Source organism: Natrix helvetica, assembly GCF_964273705.1.
Source record: "Natrix helvetica genome assembly, chromosome: 5".
Classification (NCBI taxonomy): Eukaryota; Metazoa; Chordata; class Lepidosauria; order Squamata; family Natricidae; genus Natrix; species Natrix helvetica.
In genome coordinates, this window is record NC_138551.1 from 149,789,180 (window position 1) to 149,811,076 (window position 21,897).

Below are 21,897 nucleotides of genomic sequence, written 5' to 3' on the forward strand. Positions count from 1 at the left end.
CCAGAAACAACCAGCTCGTTAATTCTGCCGGTTGGCGCCCAGGTTTCTGGCCACAGCGTTTTCTGCCTGCTGACATTTGTCCCTTGCAAAGGCAGCTCTGCCTAAACAGGGCTGGCAAAGGTGGATATCAATTCCCATTAGCCCTGGCCCCAGACAGGGATGTAGTTATATTATAAAATATCTGCAGGGCATACGGATTGCAACCCTGTTATAACATTCCAACTGTAACCTTTGTTCAGGAATGCAACCATTTGCCTTTCGGGTTGCCTTCAGCACAGTGCCAGGAAATTTCTTCAACCGTGCATTACTTTTAAACTCGGCAGCGCTTCTCTTGATGGCTGCTCCCAGGGACTTGGGACAGGACCTGGGCTGTTTGGACTACATCTCCCATTCTCCCCACCTGGGAGGGCCATAAAGAGGCTGAAAGGGCAAATAGGCTGAAAAAACAGCTCCTATCCCAGAGCAGCAACTATATTGAATTCTACTCTATAGTCAGAGCAATGTTAATGCAATGCCAGGGGTTTTCGATTCAATTGTATATAGAAGGTGAAGGATGTGTGTTTTTGTTTTATTTTTATAGTCTTCTTATGTATGGGGTACACTGAAGATGGCATTTAATTTCGTTGTACGAGACGCAAGGACAATAATGTAAACTAAATGTCAGCCTGTCCCTCCGGAGGACATATCACTAGAGAAAGTGGCTCTGAATGCTACCTGTGGTATTTATTTCTGTGGCTGGCAGCAATTCGGAACAAATCCCTCCAAACAGTGACTCAGCCTGTTGGTTCCACCGCAAATGCCCTATAAAAGAGACAAATGTCAGGGAGGAGGACAAAGTGATATCCAAGTGGGGAAAAAAATATCTGCCTTTGCTCTTCATTTCTCAGCGGAGGTTTTGGGCCGATGCCAACGAGCCTGACTCCAGACTGTGTCAGCTTTGATCAGACAGCTGGTGAAAGGCCTCGCATCTCTCTAACCCCCGAGTGAATTGGAAACGTGGCTCGCCTGCAACGTGGCCAGGCAGATGAATTAGCTTTGGATTAATCTGGAAAGCGCTATTTATAGCAGGCAGGCAGGGCCTGGGATGCATTAAATCAAAATTTGGAAGAGAGGCCTCCTCTCTCTCTCTGGGTTAACACTTTTATGGAAGCCCAGCTGCGTTTTCCATCATCCTCTTGTTAGAGACACCGTCTCCCGTTATCCTTTGGTGGTCTCTGAGGGCCTGGCTGCTCTGCAGAGTTGAACTTTGATGCCGTCCCACGTCGTTCTGTTTGAGACACTTTTCCTTTGATGTCCAAACTCGCAGCATTTCGGGCAGCCCAATCTAGCCCTGCCTCTTATGTCTGTGCAGCATCACTGCTTTCCCCTCAAAAGCAACAAAAAGGGTCATTTGCATAAAGTCTCCTGACAGATAGTCAAAGAGGAGAATATACGTTCGCATGCAGAGAAATAAAAATATTGATTTAACTTCTGGTTTCTCTTGGCCAACCATTTGACTGAGATAGTATAAGGCTTCCTGCCTTGAGCAGGAGGTTGGACTAGAAGACTTCTGAGGCCCCTTCTGTACCAACAATCCTATGTTCTGTGTTGGCCTTCCAACACAGCAATACATACATACATATACTAGGCAAAGTCAGGTAATCAATCATCAACTATAGCAGGGAAGCACACCCGGAGAGACACCCTCACAGGGCCTCTCTTATATACAGCCTCTTAAAGGCGTATCAGTCCAAAAACCTTGCTGACTCATTCCTTGCCTTATATCGTTGTAGCAGCTGGTCAGCTCTTAAAGTATTTCCCTGATAGATTTAACTTCTGGTTTCTCTTGACCAATCATTTGACTGAGATGGGATAAGGTCTGCCTTGAGCAGGCGGTTGGACTAGAAGACCTCCGAGGTCCCTTCCATCCCTACAATTCTATGTTCTGTTTTGGCTTTCCATAGTAATTCGACCATGTAGGTAAATCATGCAATATTTGCAATACTATATTATTGGCTAGTCTTCTACTTTCTACATGCCCATTATAATCATAACCTGTTCTGGGTTCCAATCTAGAATTTTTTCCCCCAACGTTGCCCCTGTTTGGATCCTTGCAGCAGAGCACAATATACTCCCCAGCCCATAGAGCAAAGCTTCTCAACCTTGGCAAGTATGAGGTACGTGGACTTCAACTCCCAGAATTCCCCAGCCAGCCAGCACAGGGAATTGCCATAGAGATCGGAGAGATTCCTATTTTTTCCAGGTTCTATCCCAGCAGTGTTACAAAATTTAATGGTACCAATGAAAGAAAATATGTTTGTTCATTTTTTATCCCCCTCTTTGATAAGCTGGTCAACCTTCTCTAATTTTGCTACTTCGTGGGAGCTACCTTTCTGAACAACTCACGCCCAGCCACCCAACCTAATAACGATACAAGCCTGGGCCTTTGAAAGCTACTGTCCCGCAAAGGTGCTAAGAGATGCAAATGTTTTCCCAACGTGATTAAAAAAAAAAAGCAATGCAAATATTTGTCAACCCTTAAAATAAAAAAAAAGTGACTGTGAAATGGCTTGCTGGCACAAGTTCCCACACTGTCAACTGCAGAAGGACGGATCCATTTCGAATAAACATGCCTGCCTTTGCACGTTATGCTTTTGTCAATCAGCAGCGGTTCTCTTTCCCTTCCCATGATCTCAACGATGACAGTTCCCCCCCCTCCCCCGCTACTTATCCATAACAAATCCGGACAAATAATGGACGCTTGTTACCAAATGGATTCTCTTTTTATATATGTACATACATATAAAGGTGACGAGGTTGCACTGAGCGGCGGCCAGGTAAATCTGAAACAGGGCCAAAGGAAACAAGAGTTTCTGGACTAACAGCATTTCTGTGTTACATCAGGCTTTGCCCGTGGTCCAAATGAGAGTAAGAGAGTAGGAGTCTTCCAAAGGAAAAAAAAACACCCTTCATTTTTTTGATATTTTGAGCTCCTTACCGCCACGAAGAGACATTCTGATGTTCGTATTCACGGTAGCATTTTGACAGGTTGGCACTGCATGTCAGTCCTGCCCTGGCCAATAGGATGTGGAGAAATAGTCAAGGCAGCCCATTGGTCAAGGCAGCCCATGACCTTCTGAAGACGGATGGAGCTATAACTCTCCACCTCTCTTGGCAGTTTCAACTAAACCGGCCAGGTTTATTGCAACAATCTTTGGTTTGGATCAACCTTGGGGGCTCAGTGTTGCCTCCCAGCCCATCGTCAAAAGTAGTCCTCCTTCCTGTCAGCATCTCCAGCGTGACCTTTGGCTTGGTGGAACTGTTCCAACTCTTCAGGGTCACCTACCTCACCTCCATGGTCCTCCTGCGAAGAAAAGAAGTAGAAAGAGGACAGAGAAGAGCAACAAAGACGATCAGGGCACTGGAGGCTAGACATACAAAGAATAGCTTCTGGAATTGGGTAAAGGTAAAGGTTCCCTTCACACATGCATGCTAGTAGTTCCCGACTCTAGGGGGCGCTGCTCATCTCCGTTTCAAAGCCGAAGAGCCAGCGCTGTCCGAAGACGTCTCCGTGGTCTTGTGGCATGACTCAACTCCCGAAGGCGCACGGAACGCTGTTCCCTTCCCACCAAAGGTGGTTCCTATTTTCCTACTTGCATTTTTTACATGCTTTCGAACTGCTAGGTTGGCAGAAGCTGGGACAAGTTACATGGCACTACAAGACAGGCAGGACAAGAAGCAGTGCTTAGAAACGAATCTGGAGAGAAGCAACCTGGAATGAAGGAGAAACTTCCTAACAGCAAAGACAATTAACCAGTGGAACTGCTTGCCTCCAGAGGTTGTGGGTGTTCCATCCCTGCAGGTTTTGAAGAAGAAACTGGACAATCAATTGTCTGAAATGGTATAGGATCTCCTGCTTGAGCAGGGAGTTGGACTAGAAGACCTCCAAGGTCCCTTCCAGCTCTGTTATTCTATTCTATTCAGTGCCAATCAATCCCAGAGAGGATCAAATTAACACCCCCAGCAGAAATCTCCTTTGTTTTCTTCCCAAATATCCTAGCTAGGTGTCAAGGTGAGGCAGACAGACCCCGGCTTATTTCTCTTAAGTGTCCAGAGTCGACCAACTTCACCACTCCTTGCCACTTTGCCTCTCTCAAGGACGGGCTGATCCCAGCTGCTTCGCTTTCCTAGCCTTTCCTTGCTTGATGTCTTCCAGAGGCTTTGGGAATGATGATTCCCACAAGCCAGCCAGCACAAGAAGAAAGGACGATCTGAACTATGATGAGTTGACAAGAGATGGAAACTGCACTGTTGCCTGACCCTCATATCTTTGTGGTGATTGTTGAGGAGATTTGTAATATTAAGCTGCCTAAAGGGAATATTGTCAGCAAAAGATCTGCGACTAGCAAAAGAAGGAAAGAACCACGGAAGGGGCCCTCCCTCGCCCTAGGCAACCAGCCTCGCTTGAAGGCAGATCGGCGCTTAGGAAACCTGTACCCATAAACAGAAAGATGGCCTATGAGAAAAAAGCAGGAAAAAACCCCTCAGGTTTCGTACAGGATCCTGTTCTTGGTCCTCCTGATAATCGTCCATTAAATTGTCAGCGACTTTATTTGACCGATCAGCTCCCTGGGGAACAAAGCACACACCAAAGAATAATTGGTCAAGGGAAACGCTAAGAAATAAAGAGATCTTTAAAATGGTGGGATTGCCATGGCCAGTGGCAAGCAGCCTCAGGATCACCCTATGCTAGAGAGCGGCTGAAAATTCAGCGTAGCTGAAAACATTTTGTTGGGGAGGGGACCAACAAATCTCCTTCAAAACTATTCACAACTGAAGCAACCCAAGCAGGCCACTTTCAAACTCTTAACAAATTTGTTTTAAATCGGAAAATGCTCGAAGCCTCTTTTAGAGGCAAACTCCGACCCCCAAATCAGTTTGGGGCATTTAACTCAGGATGGATTCCCAAGGATCCTCTAGATCAGGGGTCAGCAACCTTAAACACTCAAAGAGCCATTTGGACCCGTTTCCCACAGAAAAGAAAACACCGGGAGACACAAAACCCTTCCCACGTCTGACTATTTACTGAGCGGCCACAAAACTAGTATATGGAATTGAATTCAACATTCTGTTTTCTTCTGAAACTTTTCTTTTCTTGGATTTAACTATGGTTGGCCTACCAGGGGTCGAAAAGCTCAATAAATCCCGTGCTGGCGGGTGTTGCACATTGGCGGTTGTGATGTATATTTTGAGCAACAGACAGCCACAGCAGAGGGTGGAAAGAGCCACATGTGCGGGTTGCTGACCCCTGCTCTAGATCCCAGTGCCCACCCTGTGGGGAATTCCGCTCTCGGTTTCACTACAAACTCCTTCCCTTCGACGTTGGTTTCTGTATCCCTCCACCCAACTTCTAAACGGAGATAAAACAAACCTTCGGTATTTTTTCCTTGGTCACAGCAATAGTGGGCCGATTTGTCTGGTGTGCTTGTTTGGCCAGATCTGTTTTTTCTTCAAAGCTGGGTCGTTCCAGTTCTGCCTCCTCAAACTCGTCTTCCCCTTGATTGTTGGGATCCTGAGCTGGATCAGGAACATCTCTAGGTCCCTGAGAGGAGAAGGATCACTTAGACACGGGCTCAGCCGTTCGAGGTAAACCAGCCTAGGAAAGGGACCTTGGCCGGGATTTCAGAAACACTACTTTATTGTTGAAATTATATCAGAATCTTGAAAGCTTTGTTCCCTCTTATTTATATATATAACAATGGCTGTGTGTGTCTGTGTGTGTGTGTTCCAGCATAATTCTGGAACGCTTTGAGCAATTTCAACCAAACTTGGTGCACAGATGACTTACTCTCTGGAGACAAATACTATGGGGGTAAGACACCCATAACACACCTCGGGGTGTGTCTTCTGTTAAGATACAGCCTGTTGTGCCTTCAAATGGCCTCTACTGTACTGCCCTAAATTGGGTTCTACTGTACAGCGCAGTGGAGTTGCCATGGTAACGGCTTCACAGTCCTCCACCAGGTGGCTCCCTCTGGTAAGGGGGAAAATCCAACATTAGAAATTACGTTTGGTTGGGACATTTTCCCCATATAAATAAATACTCGGGCAATGCCGGGTTATTGGCTAGTACTAAATAAAAGCAAAGTGGAGTTATTTTAAGTGTCTTTTTCACACCTTTCCTATTGGACTGAGGTGTCATTTCCTATTCTCAGCAGGACCTGAATATCTTTGTCAAAGTTATCTCTGCATGTCTTTATAGGCTTCACATGATGCCAAATGTCGGCCAAGCCATCTTCTGTATAGAATAGGCATCTGTAATGGAAGTTCTTCTGGTATGGGCATACCTAAACCATCTCAAATGATTCCAAATTCTCTATTTCCACACCACCTTTCTTCTCTATTGCTCCAGCTGTATCTACCATACTTACTCAAAAGAAAACAAGTCAGAATTAAAAAGCGACTCTTACTACCCTCTTACTCACCAGTCAAACCACGATTGGTTACCACAACACCTTAATCAACTCCCCTCTTAGCAAAACACAACGGGTGTTTGCACAATGTTCGGTGCACGGTGTTTTCTTTAGCAAACTGAAGTGGGAAAACACCAAATCCTCCCTTCATCTAATTACATTTTGGAACCCCTTGCGGAAAATGTGATGGTTGTTACTAGCATGGATGATTTTGAAAAGAGGCTAAAGCAATTGAGAGAGAAGGCTATTAGCTGTTCCAGAGGGCCTTAAATACTGCCCCCACCCCACAACTGTAGCCCAGTGCAACTGCCAACTGGACTTGGCAGTTCTTATTCATTTTGAATCCTGGGCTTGCTCCCATCTAAACAACTCTTGAGCACTTCAGGAAAATAAACCTTTCAGACCTTAAATCCCAAGGTACTTCTTTACATACAGGGAGGAGAAAAGCATCCTGGCTTACCATCTGTTTCTGGATAATTGGTTCCTTCTGTAGGTATGTGTGGTTTTCTTTCTTCATCATGCCGGCATCTGAACAAAGCAAAGTCAACAAGCAATTGGGGGGAACAAATTAAAACATTGAAACAAACTTAACAAAACTTTGCCTACTTCCAAATTTCCTGGCCAAAGATGGATGTTCCTACCCTCCAATGAATGTATCTGATATTCTGCAGACACTTTCCATTGTTGACTTCGGTGCGGTTGGCTCACAGTCACTAAATGAACAGTTGTAAGTCGAGGGCTACCCGTACTGCTTCACAGTACTTTACAGCCCTCTCTGAGTGGTTGACAAATGTCAGTCTGTCGCCCCCGACAATTTTACCGACCTCGGAAAGTTGGAAGGCTGAGTCAACCTTGAGCCGGTCAGGATCGAACTCCTGGCTGTGGGCTGTCAGCCTGTAATCCTGCATTCCATCCACTACACGTCATATTGCAATCGCTTCACGTGCAAGAAAACGTTGACATTTTGGTTTTATTGGAGGAAGGCCCTGAGATCCAGCAAACCCCTGACATAGATAACTACCTCCCTCTCTCCTTCCCTTCCTCCCTCCGTCGGTTCTTTTTTTGCTAACCCCCAACTCAGCAGGCAGGTCGATCATCATTTTTCTTCCTCCAGATCAGTCATAAGTTGCATCCTCCTTCACCCCAATAAGTTTCCAATCAGATCCTTTCATTAAAAACATCCCCTCCCTTCCAGCATGGAGTCAAGTTGAAACCCAACGTTCAGATTTCCCACAGGCTCCCCCTGTGACTCTGTTCCCGAAAGGTGTTGGCTTTGATGTGAAGTAATTAACCCCCGTTCTCCCAGGGCAGTGGCTGAACGTGGGATAGCTTACATTGCGAAACTAGGGCCACCTGCCTGGTGCCGGTCACATTCCAGAGGAGATTTGCTTTCTCACTGTTCCATTTTTCTGCCAGGTCAATGTTCTCTATAGGCGTTGAGCTGCTTGTATAACTCTCTGTTGGCTCTTTTCCCTCTTCTGCCCCACCAGTGCATCTATCCCGTATGCCCCCTGCCTTGAAGTCTGCTATGGCTACCCCACAGAAGAACGGCGCAGCAGTTAAAGAGTTGCTTTAGGACCAGGGAAAGCAAAGAATTGCAATGGCCGGCGGGGGGGGGGAGGGGGGGAGGAACTGTACAACGAAGACAAGTATTGGTATATCCTAGCTGTTAACTTTGGATATGAAAGGTTCGAGTTAATACTGGTAAATGTGTATATAACCTCCAAACACATCCCAGTATTATAACTCCAAATACTGGATGGGTTTGGAAGTTATCCTAGACGATATATCTGCATGGTACTCTCAGTCCATAGTGGCATTACTAGGAGATGTTAACGGTAGGTTAGGTGCCTCTTTGTATGTGTTTGCCCAGAAGAAGGGAGTCCCAGGGGAGTTTTTTGATAACCATCCTCAGTGGCTCTTGAGAGACCGCAAAAGTAACACTACTGGCCTGTTCCTAGTCTCCTTAATCTTTAAGGACAATCTCCAAATTCTGGGAGGTAAGGATAAAAATTACACCTATCCTTACACATACCACGCAGCCCATTCAAGCAGTGTACTGGATCTCTTTTGTGTAACAACTTGAACATTATTTTAGATTGCAATGTGGCAGGTGTATTTAAAAGATAGCGTGCAACATCCTTGCAGCAGTTTCCCCCCAAGCTGAGAAGCTACCAGGACTTCAGCTCCCAGAATTCTCCAACCAACACAGCCCTGGCTGAGAATTCTGGGAGTTGAAGACCTTCACTTCTGGAGATCATCAAGGCTGGGGATGCCTAGCTAGGCTGTTGGAATATGAATGAGGAGATCCAGGTAAGGTTCAAGTCCTTACATCCTGGTCCCTGCCCGTTGACCCTCACTACGAAGTGAAGATCCAGCTGAAGACGGAAGCGCGTACCCACTCTGAGGCAAAATGAGACACAAAAATAACAAAAGAAGCATTAAAGTCAGCCCAACTTCCGGTATCTCTGGAAACTTGTTAAGATCCATTTTGGTTCACCTTGAGTAAGGTGGATAAAATCCCTTGTGAAGGTGGATAAGATCTACATTCACTATCTGTCCACCCAAGGCAATATAGAACAGGATCCCAAACTTATCCACATAACTCAGACCCTGTTGCATCTTGAAGAAACTTTACACAATTCTGCCCTGTTAGGACCAACCCCACCACGTTCTTCAATCCCTCCTCTTCAGCCTTACCTGCGTGCAGGTCCCTGTCATCTGTTCCTCCTTTGTCAGCTCCCCAGAGGGCATGTTGCAGCCGCCCTGTTTCCGTCTGTGCTCGACTGCCACCTGTCCTGCCTTGCTCAGATATGGTATCCAGGTGATACCTCTGCAGGTAAGGAAGAGCTCTCCCATCATTCATCTGCGATCTGCCTTTGTTGACCATCTCTTGCCAGCTGCGGAAGAAAATGCCTATTACAAGCACTGTTTTCCCATTCGTTTCAAATAATTCCATAATTCCGTGGAATGATATCAAAATTGGTTCCTCAGCACTCTCTTGGCATTCAGACAAAAGCTTTTATCAACCCTGAGCACAGAAACACACACTGTTTTCACACCAAGGGTTGGGTTTTGAATTAACCCATTTCCTCTGCACTTTCTGAATCCTTTTCAGCCAAAAGGGCTGATTCAAGACCTTCCACTATGCTTTTCTCATCAAGGACATTCTTGAGTTTCTGCACTTAATGCCTATCAGAACAAGAAGGCATTCACCCCAAATACCCCTAAAACATCCTGGAGGAAAATCAAAGATTCGTTGGGGAAGGAGGAAACAAATTCTGTTAAAGGAAGACGGGTCCAATCCCTCAGCGAACCCAAATCCCAGGTCAGAACGCAGACGTCATTTTAATTTTTGTAAAATGAAACAAAAACACCAAACACACAGCTCATTCCCAGCTCCTCTGTCTTTTAGGCTGCTCTATTTTTAATACTGTATATAGTTCAAGTGTTCACGAACGTTGCATTGCATCTTGGCAACGGCTCGAGGGGGAGAACTTTTTCAAGTGAAAAGAAGGCAGAGATGCAGAGATGCAAGCTTATACCTGATTTGAAGAAGGAGAGTAATATCTGGGGAAATAATTATTCCCATTGTTTTTTTTATATTTGATGTTTGAGTCAAACTGTTCGTCTGCCTTTGCCCGGTGTTAACATTGAGGTCGCATAGTATACGAAGCCCTAATGCGGACTGCTTGTTTGTAACTTAATGTACAGGTGGTCCTCTGTTTATGACCACAATTGAGCCAAGCATTTCTGCTGCTAAGCAGAATTATGTGAATGAACATAATTCGCAGCCGTTGAAATACAAAGTGTTTTGGGGACTAAGCGTGTGCTTTTTATTGTATCAGGAAGCCTAGGTCAGAACATGTTGTTTCATAGCCAGGCTGGGCCCTTCAATGCAGAAAGAGCAAAATACCTCTGCACCCGTTGGTCCTGCTTGTTGGAAAACTTTCCTTCCAAATCCTGTCCTCCTTCTGAAGCAGCTGGCAGTTTGAGCCTGGGTTCAAATGCTTCCGGGTGACCCTGTTGCCCCTGCATGTTCTGTCCTGCTTCTGGATCCTGCAGTGAAAAAGAGAGTAGAAGAAGAAGCCATGACTCTGTGGTGTTTAGACCTAATTCTTACTCGTCAGAATTGATTCTAGAACAGGAGTCAGCAACCTGTGTGGCTCTGGAGCCGCATGTGGCTCTTTCATCCCAGTGCTGCGGCTCCCTGTCACAGGTCGGCTCCACAATGGATAGGGCTTTTGGTTAGGACAGGTAGAGGAAAAAAGGATGCCGCACTAGGAGGAGACTCTGTGGTGGGGGAACCGGACTTCCGGTCGGCTTCAGAATTGAACAGGGAGCTTCTGGTTAGGACCATTGTGGCTTTTTGAGTGTTTAAGGTTGCCGACCCTTGTGCTAGAAGATCAATGATTACCTCCCAACCGCCCTTCCTCCCTTGAAGGAAGGAAGTAAAATTGAACTCAACAGGGACCAAAGATTTTTCTCCCATTATTTGTATGGAATCTACCGGTATTACTTTGATTTAATCAAACTCATTTAAACTAATTTCGAAGCTACAGAGAGCCAGATCTGGATAGGGGACCTTGAGCAAAACTCTAAGAGTTGGAGGCGCTATCAAAGAAGACCTCATCAAATCACTTCTATACGGTGGCCCCAAAGACTCAACCCATGGAGAGCACAACTCAAAGGAGGTTTTACCTTTACTAAAAAATGTTTTTTATTCAACCTGAACACCTTGGAATGGTAGCAAGGGGGCCAATATTCATACGAAAAACTTGATGGAGGCATAAATCTTACCCTAATGTGTCCTCAATTTTTCAGACTTCACTTGTCTTCTGGGGCACAGGTCCCCAACCTTTGGGACCTCAGGGACCACTAAATTCATAATTTTAAATCCTGCGGACCACTAATATGATCTGCCTAATGACCAGCTGTGTGGGCATGGCTAGGTGGTCATGTGACTGGGTGGGAATGGCCAACTCGATGTCACTCACAGGGGAACCTTACCAGCTGCTAGTCGCCCCTCCCCTCCCAGCCACTCCTCGTCTGCCTGCCCGCTTCCTTGGGGCCCCAACATGAAGCAGTTGCTGGAGCTAAGCAGCCCCCAGGAGAAAGAGTTGGCAAAACAGCTCGGTTCAAATTGGATCTGACCGGGAAGGAGGCTCAGTAGAAGCACCTCACTGAGGACTACAAGCATAGGCTTTCCAAGCAGAGAGAAGACCTGCAGGACTGCAATGCCAGGTACCGGCGCCTGAAGGCTCAGCGGGCTGAGATGGTCAGCCAGTTCCAGGCCATGATAGCAGTCCCACTGGAACGGGGCACTACAGCTCTTTGCCACCAGTGGCACTTCCCTCCAGCCTTCGCCCAAAGCCCCCCACCAGGAGGCTGAAGCAGAACCCAAGTAGGAATTTCTGCTCCCCTCCGACCCACACAAAAAGACCCTGAAGGGGGAGACTCTCTGCAGCAACACAAGCCTTCATTGCACATATCCAGCTCATGGGCTGTAGTTTGAGGACCCCTGATTTAGTGCGATATAAAAAAGGCAAATAATTTTTCTGCCGACCACCAAACGTTTCTTGAAGACCACCAGTGGTCCATGGACCACCAGTTGAGGACCGCCGTTTTAGGGAAGCTTGATGTGGAAGGGTGCTATTTTAGTAGCACCTACTGGAAGCTGTCCATGGTGCTGATGACGTCTTACTTGACTCTGTTAGTCCACTCAACTAGACTTCTGCAACCTTTATCTATCCAAACTCATTCAATCCGTTTATGCTTGGACTAAAAGCATATGAATATTCTCACCTGGTTCTGCACGCTATTCATCATCCGGGTGTAACGGATCATGGGTGCATCTTTGTGCCGGGCTGGCGGCTGAGCCGCAAAGGCCAAATGAACCTCCTTTGGTGGGGCCAGTTGACCAAACGGCACATCCCCTTGGGCTCCGGCTCCGTTGTTGTCATGTGAAATACGGTTTTCATGCATCACGTTCTCTTCTTGACGTTTGATCCCAGGGGGTGGAATGGCGAAAGAATTCCCAGCAGGAACAGCAGCTTGGTCCTGGGGTCTCGGAGGTGCTTTAACACCCTCGTCCTTGGAAGCCTAGAAAGAGGAGCATAAAGTAGACTTGAGAAAGACTGTCCAGAAACAAACAAACAAAAATAGCAACCAAGTGTTGGCATGATAGAGTGTCCCTGCTGATGGTTCCAGTCAAGATTGCAAACTCTTTCTCCACAAAACTCTGTTCCATTCTCCTTTTTCGGTGCTGGTGAATCAAATCCAGTTCTTTTTGAGTTCTTCTACTGATTTTCGGCATCCTCTTTTCATTGTTGCTGCTGTATTAAACCTTTGGGTTTCCCCCAGTCCTGCTGATCGTGTTTTGGCTCCATAAAGAATTCAGATTTGGAGAAAGATGTCTTCTAAAATTTGGAATGACATTGATGGACTGGGCTACTAACCAGGACGAGACCTTGGAACCACACCACATTAGCCCTTCAGGAATTGCTCTGTCTTCTGGTCCCTTTTCTAGCACAACCCTGAGCCTCATAACTCACCTTGAGGCCTCTGCCAAATTTACAATGAGCTCAGCTTTGCTAAATAAACCTCCCCATCATCTCCCATTTGTTTTATTACAGTGGCATGTGCCCTGCCTTCCAATTTAACTTACAAATTCTCTCCCAAATATACATACCGTGTTTCCCCGAAAATAAGACAGGGTCTTATTTTCTTTTGACCCCCAAAATAAGTGCTTGGCTTTATTTTCAGGATTAGCTTATTATTTTTGAGGTGCAGGAGGCGGCAAGCATGGTCACCCCATGGCTGCTGCTGTATTGCAATATTTTGGGGGAGGGCTTATTTTCAGGGGATGGCTTATTTTAGCACATGCGCTCAAAAGCTCCATTGGGCTTATTATCCGGGGAGGTCTTATTTTCAGGGAAACAGGGTAGTGGGGGAAAAATTACAACGAAACGAGAAGATTACAGGCCACCAGGATGCATCCTACAGAGTTCCGGGAAAGGAGATAATATTAAGGGAGAGAAAACACATCTGGAAAATACATATTTTGTCCTCGTTTCTCTTAAGGCCAGCCTTGAACTTTCACCTCCTGAAACAAAGCAGGCAAAAACTGGAGATTAAGCATTTCTGCCCCCTCCCCCCCCCCCCAGCCTTAGATGGTTTCCCAACTGATTTCAACTCTGGCAAACATCTGGAGGATACTGGCCCCAGATTTATGGAGACTGCTGTTCCCAGAATTAGCTAGTGGCCAGCATGGGATCTTAACCTCTTTGAGTCTGAACCATTTTCTTACAATACGGATTTGTTCTCCAAGCTGGCTTGATCGCAAGGTCAACCGCAATTTCCGACACACTGCCTCTGAAGCATTTTGCTGGATGGGCCCGTGGAAAAACAGAATTGTGTGCTGTTTAGCCTAATTCTTTGCTTATTAAAAAAAAAAAAACCCACCAACCCAGGCTTAAAGAGAGCAAGCCCAGAGTGATTCTAGAAAAAAGGAACCTGGGACCAGCTGTTCTGACCTAGGCTTCCCCAAAAAAGCAGGAGGCAGAGTCCTGGTCCCGACAAAACCCCTTTTATTAAATGAATGTGAATTCCTCTCGTTCACATTCAGCCAAGGCCTGGCGAAGAGTCTTTCAAAGGAATATTTATGACTACAGACCTTATCTACCTTGGAAAGCTGCCATGTCAATATTTCTCAAATGAGGTGCTGTGCAAGGAAAAACAGGGCACAGAGTCTCTGAGATTCAGGGACAGATCTTCACACTCCTGAAACGAATCTAAGGACCGAACGAGCAAATTGTTTCCTGCAAAAGCCCACTCCCCTTTCACTCCTCTTTTATTTTCTATGGGAGGGGCCATTCACCTTCCACCTGTGACTTTACTCCCAAGTTGACCCTGATTTCTGTTGTTCTTTTCTTCTGGCAATTCTGCGCATGCACACACTGGGAACAGGCTCCTGCTGTTCCTCTGCCTCTCTGCTGTCTAGCTCCATAGGCACCTGTTCACTGCCAGACGACCTCGGCCCCGTCTCTGCCTCCAATGCAGAGCCCTCGTCCAAGCCTTCCCCAACCTCCTCACTGCCCGACTTTGCTACCAGCTCCGCTGGGCACTGGCGGGCCACAATATCAGCCTGGAATTTCCCCTGGCACTTCCAAGCAAGAAGCCAAATCTTTGGAAGGGGAACTAAGAACTGGAATGTTGTACCTGTGGTCTAGCAAGCTGCAACACGCTCGACCCCAGTGGTTGACCGTAACGCTGCTCTTTGGCTGTTCCTGCATCCTTAAAACTCTGCATCTTCTGAAGGGTTTCCTTGAGCTTCCGGAACTCTTCCATCTGAACCTGGAGGGGAGAGCAAAGATGCACAAAATCTCCAAAGTTTTAGATCTTCAATAGGAAGAAACCAATTAGATCAGATCAGGAAGTAACGGTGCTGAGACCAATCAGTTTCCTCTAAATCACTTTCAGAAGCCATCTACCAGAATGGTCTCCATATCCACGGATGAGAGGAGAGGAGTAGGAAAGAGGGAAGGAGGGAAATGAAGAATAGAAGAGAGAAGAGGGGGGAGGAGAAGGGAAGGAAGAAGAGAGGGGAAAGGAGAGAAGGAAATTATGAGAGGAGAGGAGTAGGAGAGAGGGAAGGAGAGGGAAGTGGAGAAGAGGAGAGAAGAGGGACGAGAAGAGAAGGAAGGAGAGGGAAGGAGAGAGGGGAAAGGAGAGAGGGAAACAGATGAGAGGAGTAGGAGAGGGAAGGAGGGAAGTGGAGAATAGAAGAGAGAAGAGGGGAGAGGAGAAGAGAAGGAAGAAGAGGGAAGTAGAGAGGGGAAAGGACAGAAGGAAATGTACGAGAGGAGAGGGGAAGGAGAGGGAAGTGGAGGAGAGAGAAGAGGGGAGAGGAGAAGAGGAATAGGGAGGAGAAGGAAGGAGAGAGGGCAAAGGAGAGAGATAAATATATAGAATGTTATGGTACAATTATGAAAATAATATAACCATGACGTATTACATTATGTATTTAAAAGAGATTATAAATTTATGACTAAGACAATATTAGTTACAATCAGGGTGTATAAAACTGTGTATGCTCAAAAAGGACTAGATACAGCCTGTATACCGCCCGCTGCAAAACTGGAAATGTGATGTATTATAAAGAAAAATGTACCATAAAAATATTTATTAAAAACAAACAAAACAGAATGGTCTCCAAATCCAGAGGCAGCGAGTTCCCCAGGTTAAGCCCCCTTAAAACAGCCTTTCCTTTGGTGTGTCCCACGTTAGCCCATCTGCCACTTTGGGTGTTGGGGGGGGGAGCTGTTGTGTTAAGGGAGACCCATCTTTCTAGATTTTGGCTATGCTGGCTGTGAACCATGGGAGCTGAGGTTTGGCACCTCCAGACAGGGCCAGGGGTTTTCACGGAGAACCGAGCACCAAGTTACCTGAGCATTGAGGAGCTGGGAGTGAACATCCTGGTGCGCTTTCCGAAGTAGCTTGCTTTCCTCCCTTAGTTTAAAAACGGTATCTGGAAATTCAATTCAGTTCGGGTTAAAGGGCGTCTTCCCCCTTCTTTCACCCCTCCTCCTCCTCCTCCTAGAGGGGTTCGGACGCCATCTTATAAGAGAGGCGTTCCCCTCGCAAACCCTGGGCTCAGTTTAGAGCCCAGGGGTGCACCCTCTAGGTCCTCCCCACCTTGTAATCCCACCACCTCGTTGGCCTTCTCCCGTTGCAGCTGGGAGTATTTCTGGTTGTGGGTCTCCGCCGCCTTGCGATGCTCCAGCTTCAGCCCATTGTGTTGCAGCTGCAGATCCAGAAACTGCTTCTTGACTTCTTCATGCTGGTTCTGGGGGGGAAGAGTCAAACCCAAATTAAAAACTTGGGAGCAAACTAGAGGTGGGTTCCTGCCGCCATTACTACCGGTTCGGTGCCCGAAAACCTTTGCGCATTCACACCAAACACACACAAAAATTACATTTTCTCAATGAAGATTGTTTTGCGCATGTGCAGAACAGAAAATCAAGATGGCGCTCCCGAGGATAGAACCAGTACAGTCACATGTGCGCCAGAGTTACTACCTATTCGGCCAAACCGTACCGGTAGGAACCCACCTCTGGAGCAAAGCCTAAAAAAGAGCGAATGTTCTCATTTCTGTCTTCCCAAATTTCACAATTGATGGTGCACATTTTTATCTGTTGATCCTAAGCCCAACTGGGCAGGTTTAGATGGAAGGCAGAGTCCAAGCTACAAGTAATCCCCAACCCATGGTCACATGATCAAAATTCAGACGCTTGGCAATTGACTCATATTTATGACACGGTTGCAGTGTCCTGGAGTCATGTGATCCCCTTTTGCGACCTTTTTAAAAAAAATTTATTTATTTATTTTTGAATAAACACAAATACAGCACAAAGAATACTCTTTCTTTACATACTATAGAAAGTGTGTTAATTGGTTACAAAAATCTTTCGTGCATCTCTTCCACAGTCATCACCTATAATACATATCAAATCATATATTTTAAATCAAATATATTTATAGATATTACTATCATCATACCTCAATTTCATTTGACCACAATTGTTTTAACGTCCTTTTGTATAAAATATTCTAAAGTTTGAAGCATAACCACATAATGGCATTTCGTTAGCTATTTCCAATATCATCCATTAACATTAGATCCTTATAACCTATTCTAAATAAAAATCAATAATATTTAGTAACCAAGTTTCTAGTCCTCCTTTCCAAATCACTGTTTACAATTTATATCCAATTTCCTTTTATTAAGCCAATACATATATATACATTATTATCATTATCATTAGCAAACATTTATTTGACTATGTCCATTTTCATAACATTATTTTTGACCTAATACTCAAAAGTTTAACTAGATTCAATTCATTTTTTTATTATTGGCTTTTATGTCATAACAAAATTTCTAATCTTCCTTTCATAGTCACCATTTACCATTCATATCCAATTAATTCTTATCAAACCCCTACATAGTATACATTATTATCATTGTCAATTATTTATTTAACCATATCCATTATCACTTCATTTTTTACATAATGCTCTAAATTTAACTAAGTTTAACTAATTTTTTTATTATAAGCTTTCATATATCAACCTGTATCTTTCCAGGTAATGCAATCTTATGCCTTTTGCCATTTGTGGAATTAATCTTCTGATTATTCCCTTAATAATATTTGTGCAGACTTCTCTTCGCAGTTCATTGCTTGTTGCATCTCTTATATAATCTCAATACCCTCCATCTGTTTCTTTAATCAGCATCTTTGGTCATCAGTGGTGCTTCTGATAAGATTTCTCTCCTTAAATCCATCAATTCTTCTCTTCTTTCTTCTTCTGTACCTTGCCATCTGGGGTAGAGTTCCTGGCCATCTAGCTCCCCTTTCCATATTCCACTCTCTGCATTTCCAACCACACTCCATTCACCGTAGTTGTCCACAAATTTCATGTCTTTGTGCTCGTTTTTCTCTAGCCTCCACTTTTTCTAGTTGAAATTCTCCATCATATTTTGATGTTATATGCCCTATGTTTTCCAGTTTCTCCTCAATTCTCTGATACTTCTAGTAATTTTTGAATTCCAAACATTATCTCTTGCAATATTAAAGTTTCTTTTTGATGTTGATATTGTGCCATTCTTTCAACTGGTAAACACTGCCACTCTGGCTTTCAAAGCTTTCTATTAGATTAACCACAAATTCATTTATAATCTCTCACAATAAGACCTTGTTTTCACTTTTCTCCAGCTGGCAATAAGGTTCAAAAGAACACCTGCATAAACACTCCGTGCTCTTCTTATCACTCTCTGTAAACAAGCTGCAAGGTCTTAAAGCGCAAAATCGAAATGGTCAAAGAGAGAAGTGAAAGTACAATGTTTTTAAGACTCAAACCTCCAGCCTCCAAGTGGCAGTGTTGCTTCCTTTCCCCCTAATGTTACAAGCCTCTTTGTACTCCTTTTGTATCTTTTTTGTATTCCAGGTTTAAAAGAAAATTCTTAAATGAGGCAAAATAGAAAAAAGGAAAAAACTCATATAGAAATAAAAAAAGACTTTCAATCCATAGATTACAAAAATAAAAAAGTAGAAGAAAAACTAATCCGTTCACTTTAAAAAGCATTGCGCAAATTCCAACCATAAAATAGCATTTAAAAAGAAAGATAACACACTATCCAATGCAATCCAATGTAGCTTAATTTCACCACTTATTTCTTCTGTTCTCAAATTTAATTTAGCTTTAAGTTTTTTTCGGGCAATCTCTTTTAAAACAGTAAAATTTCCTCACCAGCTGTACACGCTTTCTCTTTTTGTTGCCTTCCGTTCCGGAGCTGTCCCAACTTCATCAGCTTGTGGCTGCGCTTTTGTCGCTAGCTAGAAGAACTTCTCTTGGATCAATCAGGGACTTTGCGGAGTCCCTGAGATCAGCAAGACGTATTCTTCCCGATCACCATCTCTGCGGGACGGTTTAGGTCCATATGGACCATCCAGCAGCAAAAGTATCGATTGTGATTTCAGGCCTTCGAGATCGCAGGTCGTGTCGTTGCGATGTCAGCTCCTCCTCTCCTTCTGAGACCTTCTGACAAGCTGTTGTGGCCCACCGGCAACCAGCATAGCTGGCAGCAGAGTCGGACAGTGAGGAGGTTGGGGAGGAACATGGGCCAGCCCTGGGGGCTTAGGAAAGCTCAGACGAGGGCTCTGCATCGGAAGCAGAAAAGGAGATAGACAGCAGCAAGGCAGAGGAACAGCTGGAGCCTATTCCCAGTGTGTGCATGCGTAGAGCTGCCGGAAGAAAAGAACAACTAAGAAAGCAGGGTCGATTTAAGAGTAAAGCCACACCTTGGAAGTGATTGGCCCCTCCCATAGGAAACAAAAGAGGAGTGAACGGGGAGGGGGCTTTTGCAGGAAACAATTCATTCCTTCGGTCGTGTCGAGAGTGGAAAGTTCTGTTTGTGACGATAAGCGACTGTGCCATGTGTTGCCTTGCCCTGCGTTTGGAAACTAGTTATCTGGCAGCGCTCCAAATGAGATAAGGTGCGTGTGGATAAACATTCCTCTGAAAGGCTGTTTGCTAAGCCTTGCTGACTGTGAATGAAAGGAATTCACAATCATGTAAATAAAAGAGGGTTTGTCAGGACCGAGATTTTGCTTCTTGCTTCCTAAGGAAGCCTGGGTCAGAACACAAGCAACGGGGAAGCCAGATCCACTTAGCAAGTGTATGACTAACTTAACCCCTGCAGTGATTCGCTTAACAACTGCGGCAACAAAGGTCACAAAATGGGGCAAAATCCACTTAACAAATGTCTCACTTAACTTACTGGGTTCAATTGTGGTTGTAAGTCGAGGGCTATCTGTATTTAGGCAACCAGAGAGGATTTCCTCCCTTAACTGGGTATTTGGAAGGAATAAAAATCCAGTTGGGGGAAAGAAAAGAAAAAAACCAGGATTAAAATTCTCTCTGAAACAGACTGGGTGAGTTTGGATTATCATGGAAACGAACACGTCTATCTTTCTTAGGCCTTAACATGTCTTTATCCAACTGAGCCCATTTTGCATCTGGCTCAGGGAATGGTTTCTAATTTAAGCCGAAGAAGCTGATCCAGGAGAGTTGAAATCTCTCCTCCCTCAATGAGTCTTGGGGAAAATGCACGCAGGGCTGCAGCCACTCTTCCATCAAGCCAGGCTGACACATAATCGATAGCCCCCGATGGCATGACGCAATGGCGCAGTCCTACTTAACATGGCCAAGTTTACAAGCCAAATAATTGCTGCTTTACTTGAGCAGTAAGAGGGAGAGATTTATGAGGGTTCTTACTGGCCTGGCCTGTTTCCATCCATGGATCCTTTCAGAGTTGGTGCACAGTGTGTGTGTGTGCCCGCGTGCGCGTGCACGCACGCACACACACACTAAATTGAACGAGGTAGGAATATTTGCCATTCTAGCTTTCCCTGCCTCCAGCGTTCCTCATTGTTTCTGTAACCAACCAACCCCCCCCCCCGCTGTGATCTGCGGCAATTAGCAAGGCATGGTTAGGGTTGCCAACCTTAGCCAGACCCCGTGGTTTTAAAGCGCTCTTGTTCCCAAAGTGGTTGAGCTGTCCAGTGTTGGAAACGGTGTCCTGTTCTTATCCAAGACAGGGCAGCAAACCTCTGATTAATGCAGAGTTTAAAGAAACCTGGCTTACCTCAGGTCTGAATTGTGGGTAACTTAAATGCCGGGAGCTGTTGAAAACCAAGATGCTGGATTACATTGCCCTGAATACTGACTATTGTGGCCTGTTGGCTGCTGGCCCCTCCGGCAGCCGAATCAGATGAGGAGTCAGGGTCTGCATCAAGGCAACCTGAGAGCTCCGAGAGGGAAGAGGGAATAGAGCTGTCAGGGACAGAGGCGGAACTGGGCCTCCAGTAGCCCTCAGATAGAGAGTCAACAGCCCCCAGGTCTGGAGGTGGGTGATGAGGAAAAGGAGGAACAACTGGGTGCAGTGCCTGACTCACGGATGCACAGAAGGCAGAGGAGAGGAGAACAGTGGAAATCTATAGGCCGGTCCTTGGGACTGAAGAGCCACCACTTCTAGCGAAGCCCCACCCCTACCCCTGGGAACAAAAGGCAGGGGACAGAGATGAATAGATGTGGCAGACAACTATTCATCTCCCAGCCGGACGGTCTTGTTAGCCTGCGGTGACAGAGAAACGTTTTGCTGGGGCTGCTGGCTCTCCTAGGAATCTTGGATTTAACTTCAGAGGGTTTGTCGTATTTGGGGAGCTGGCTCAGAACAGTGACAAGTGCTCTCCAGTGCCTGTCTAGAGAGCCACAGGCTACCCAGACCAACCAAACTTACAAATACAAGGCGAAGAAAGGTCTCCTTACCTTCAGTATCTTGTGCTGTGAACTTAAGGAGCCATATCTGTTCATGGAATCTTGCTGCGGCGAGAAAAATCACAATAACGACGATTGCAACCAACTGCGTAAATAATTCACAATGGTCTCTTCCTCTTAAACCTCCATAAGCACCGTCCTCAACTCTTCAGTTGGGTTTGCATCGCTTTAATGGCCTACACTGAATTGTCCTTGTTTTCTCACATTAACCCCTCCCAGGTTCACACAATGCAATTCAAATCACCCTCTGAGCAAGTCGATCTTGAACCCTACAACCATACCAAGATCCCCTTGCCGATTCAGAAAAACCAGACCTAGCATGTAGTAAAACTACAACTCCTCGGCCTTTATGTGTGATGTGAACCCTCTCTCTTTGTTAAGGACGACTCCCAAGTCCTGCCACGCAGGTGAAAAGACCACAGTGGCTGGATAACTGTGAATGTCCCAGTTTCTTTTCCCCAGAACGTGAGTAAGGATGGGTTAGCAAAGGAAGAGAAAATATCGGATCTAGACCGGTCCTCTAAAACTCATCTTCCTCCCTTTT

The 21,897-nt window shown here is 45.4% G+C and overlaps 2 protein-coding genes across 2 annotated transcripts in view; one reads left to right on the forward strand and one right to left on the reverse strand.

The window, feature by feature from the left end:
• The window catches only part of MIB2 (MIB E3 ubiquitin protein ligase 2), an 86,086-nt gene that overhangs the window by 14,822 nt on the left and 49,367 nt on the right, over nucleotides 1–21,897 (forward strand). The gene's annotated exons all lie outside the window — the stretch shown is intronic.
• LOC309393114 (uncharacterized protein) overlaps nucleotides 2,741–21,897 on the reverse strand; it is a 29,560-nt gene continuing 10,403 nt past the window's right edge. The window contains exons 4-14 of the mRNA XM_081954958.1: nucleotides 21,345–21,398; nucleotides 16,149–16,299; nucleotides 15,899–15,981; nucleotides 14,673–14,807; nucleotides 12,258–12,554; nucleotides 10,369–10,511; nucleotides 9,153–9,352; nucleotides 6,913–6,980; nucleotides 5,411–5,581; nucleotides 4,537–4,608; nucleotides 2,741–3,343 (exon numbers count right to left, since the gene is read on the reverse strand). Of these exons, the coding sequence (XP_081811084.1) occupies nucleotides 3,242–3,343; nucleotides 4,537–4,608; nucleotides 5,411–5,581; nucleotides 6,913–6,980; nucleotides 9,153–9,352; nucleotides 10,369–10,511; nucleotides 12,258–12,554; nucleotides 14,673–14,807; nucleotides 15,899–15,981; nucleotides 16,149–16,299; nucleotides 21,345–21,398 (1,476 nt within the window). The 3' untranslated portion in view covers nucleotides 2,741–3,241. The remainder of the gene's footprint in view (nucleotides 3,344–4,536; nucleotides 4,609–5,410; nucleotides 5,582–6,912; nucleotides 6,981–9,152; nucleotides 9,353–10,368; nucleotides 10,512–12,257; nucleotides 12,555–14,672; nucleotides 14,808–15,898; nucleotides 15,982–16,148; nucleotides 16,300–21,344; nucleotides 21,399–21,897) is intronic.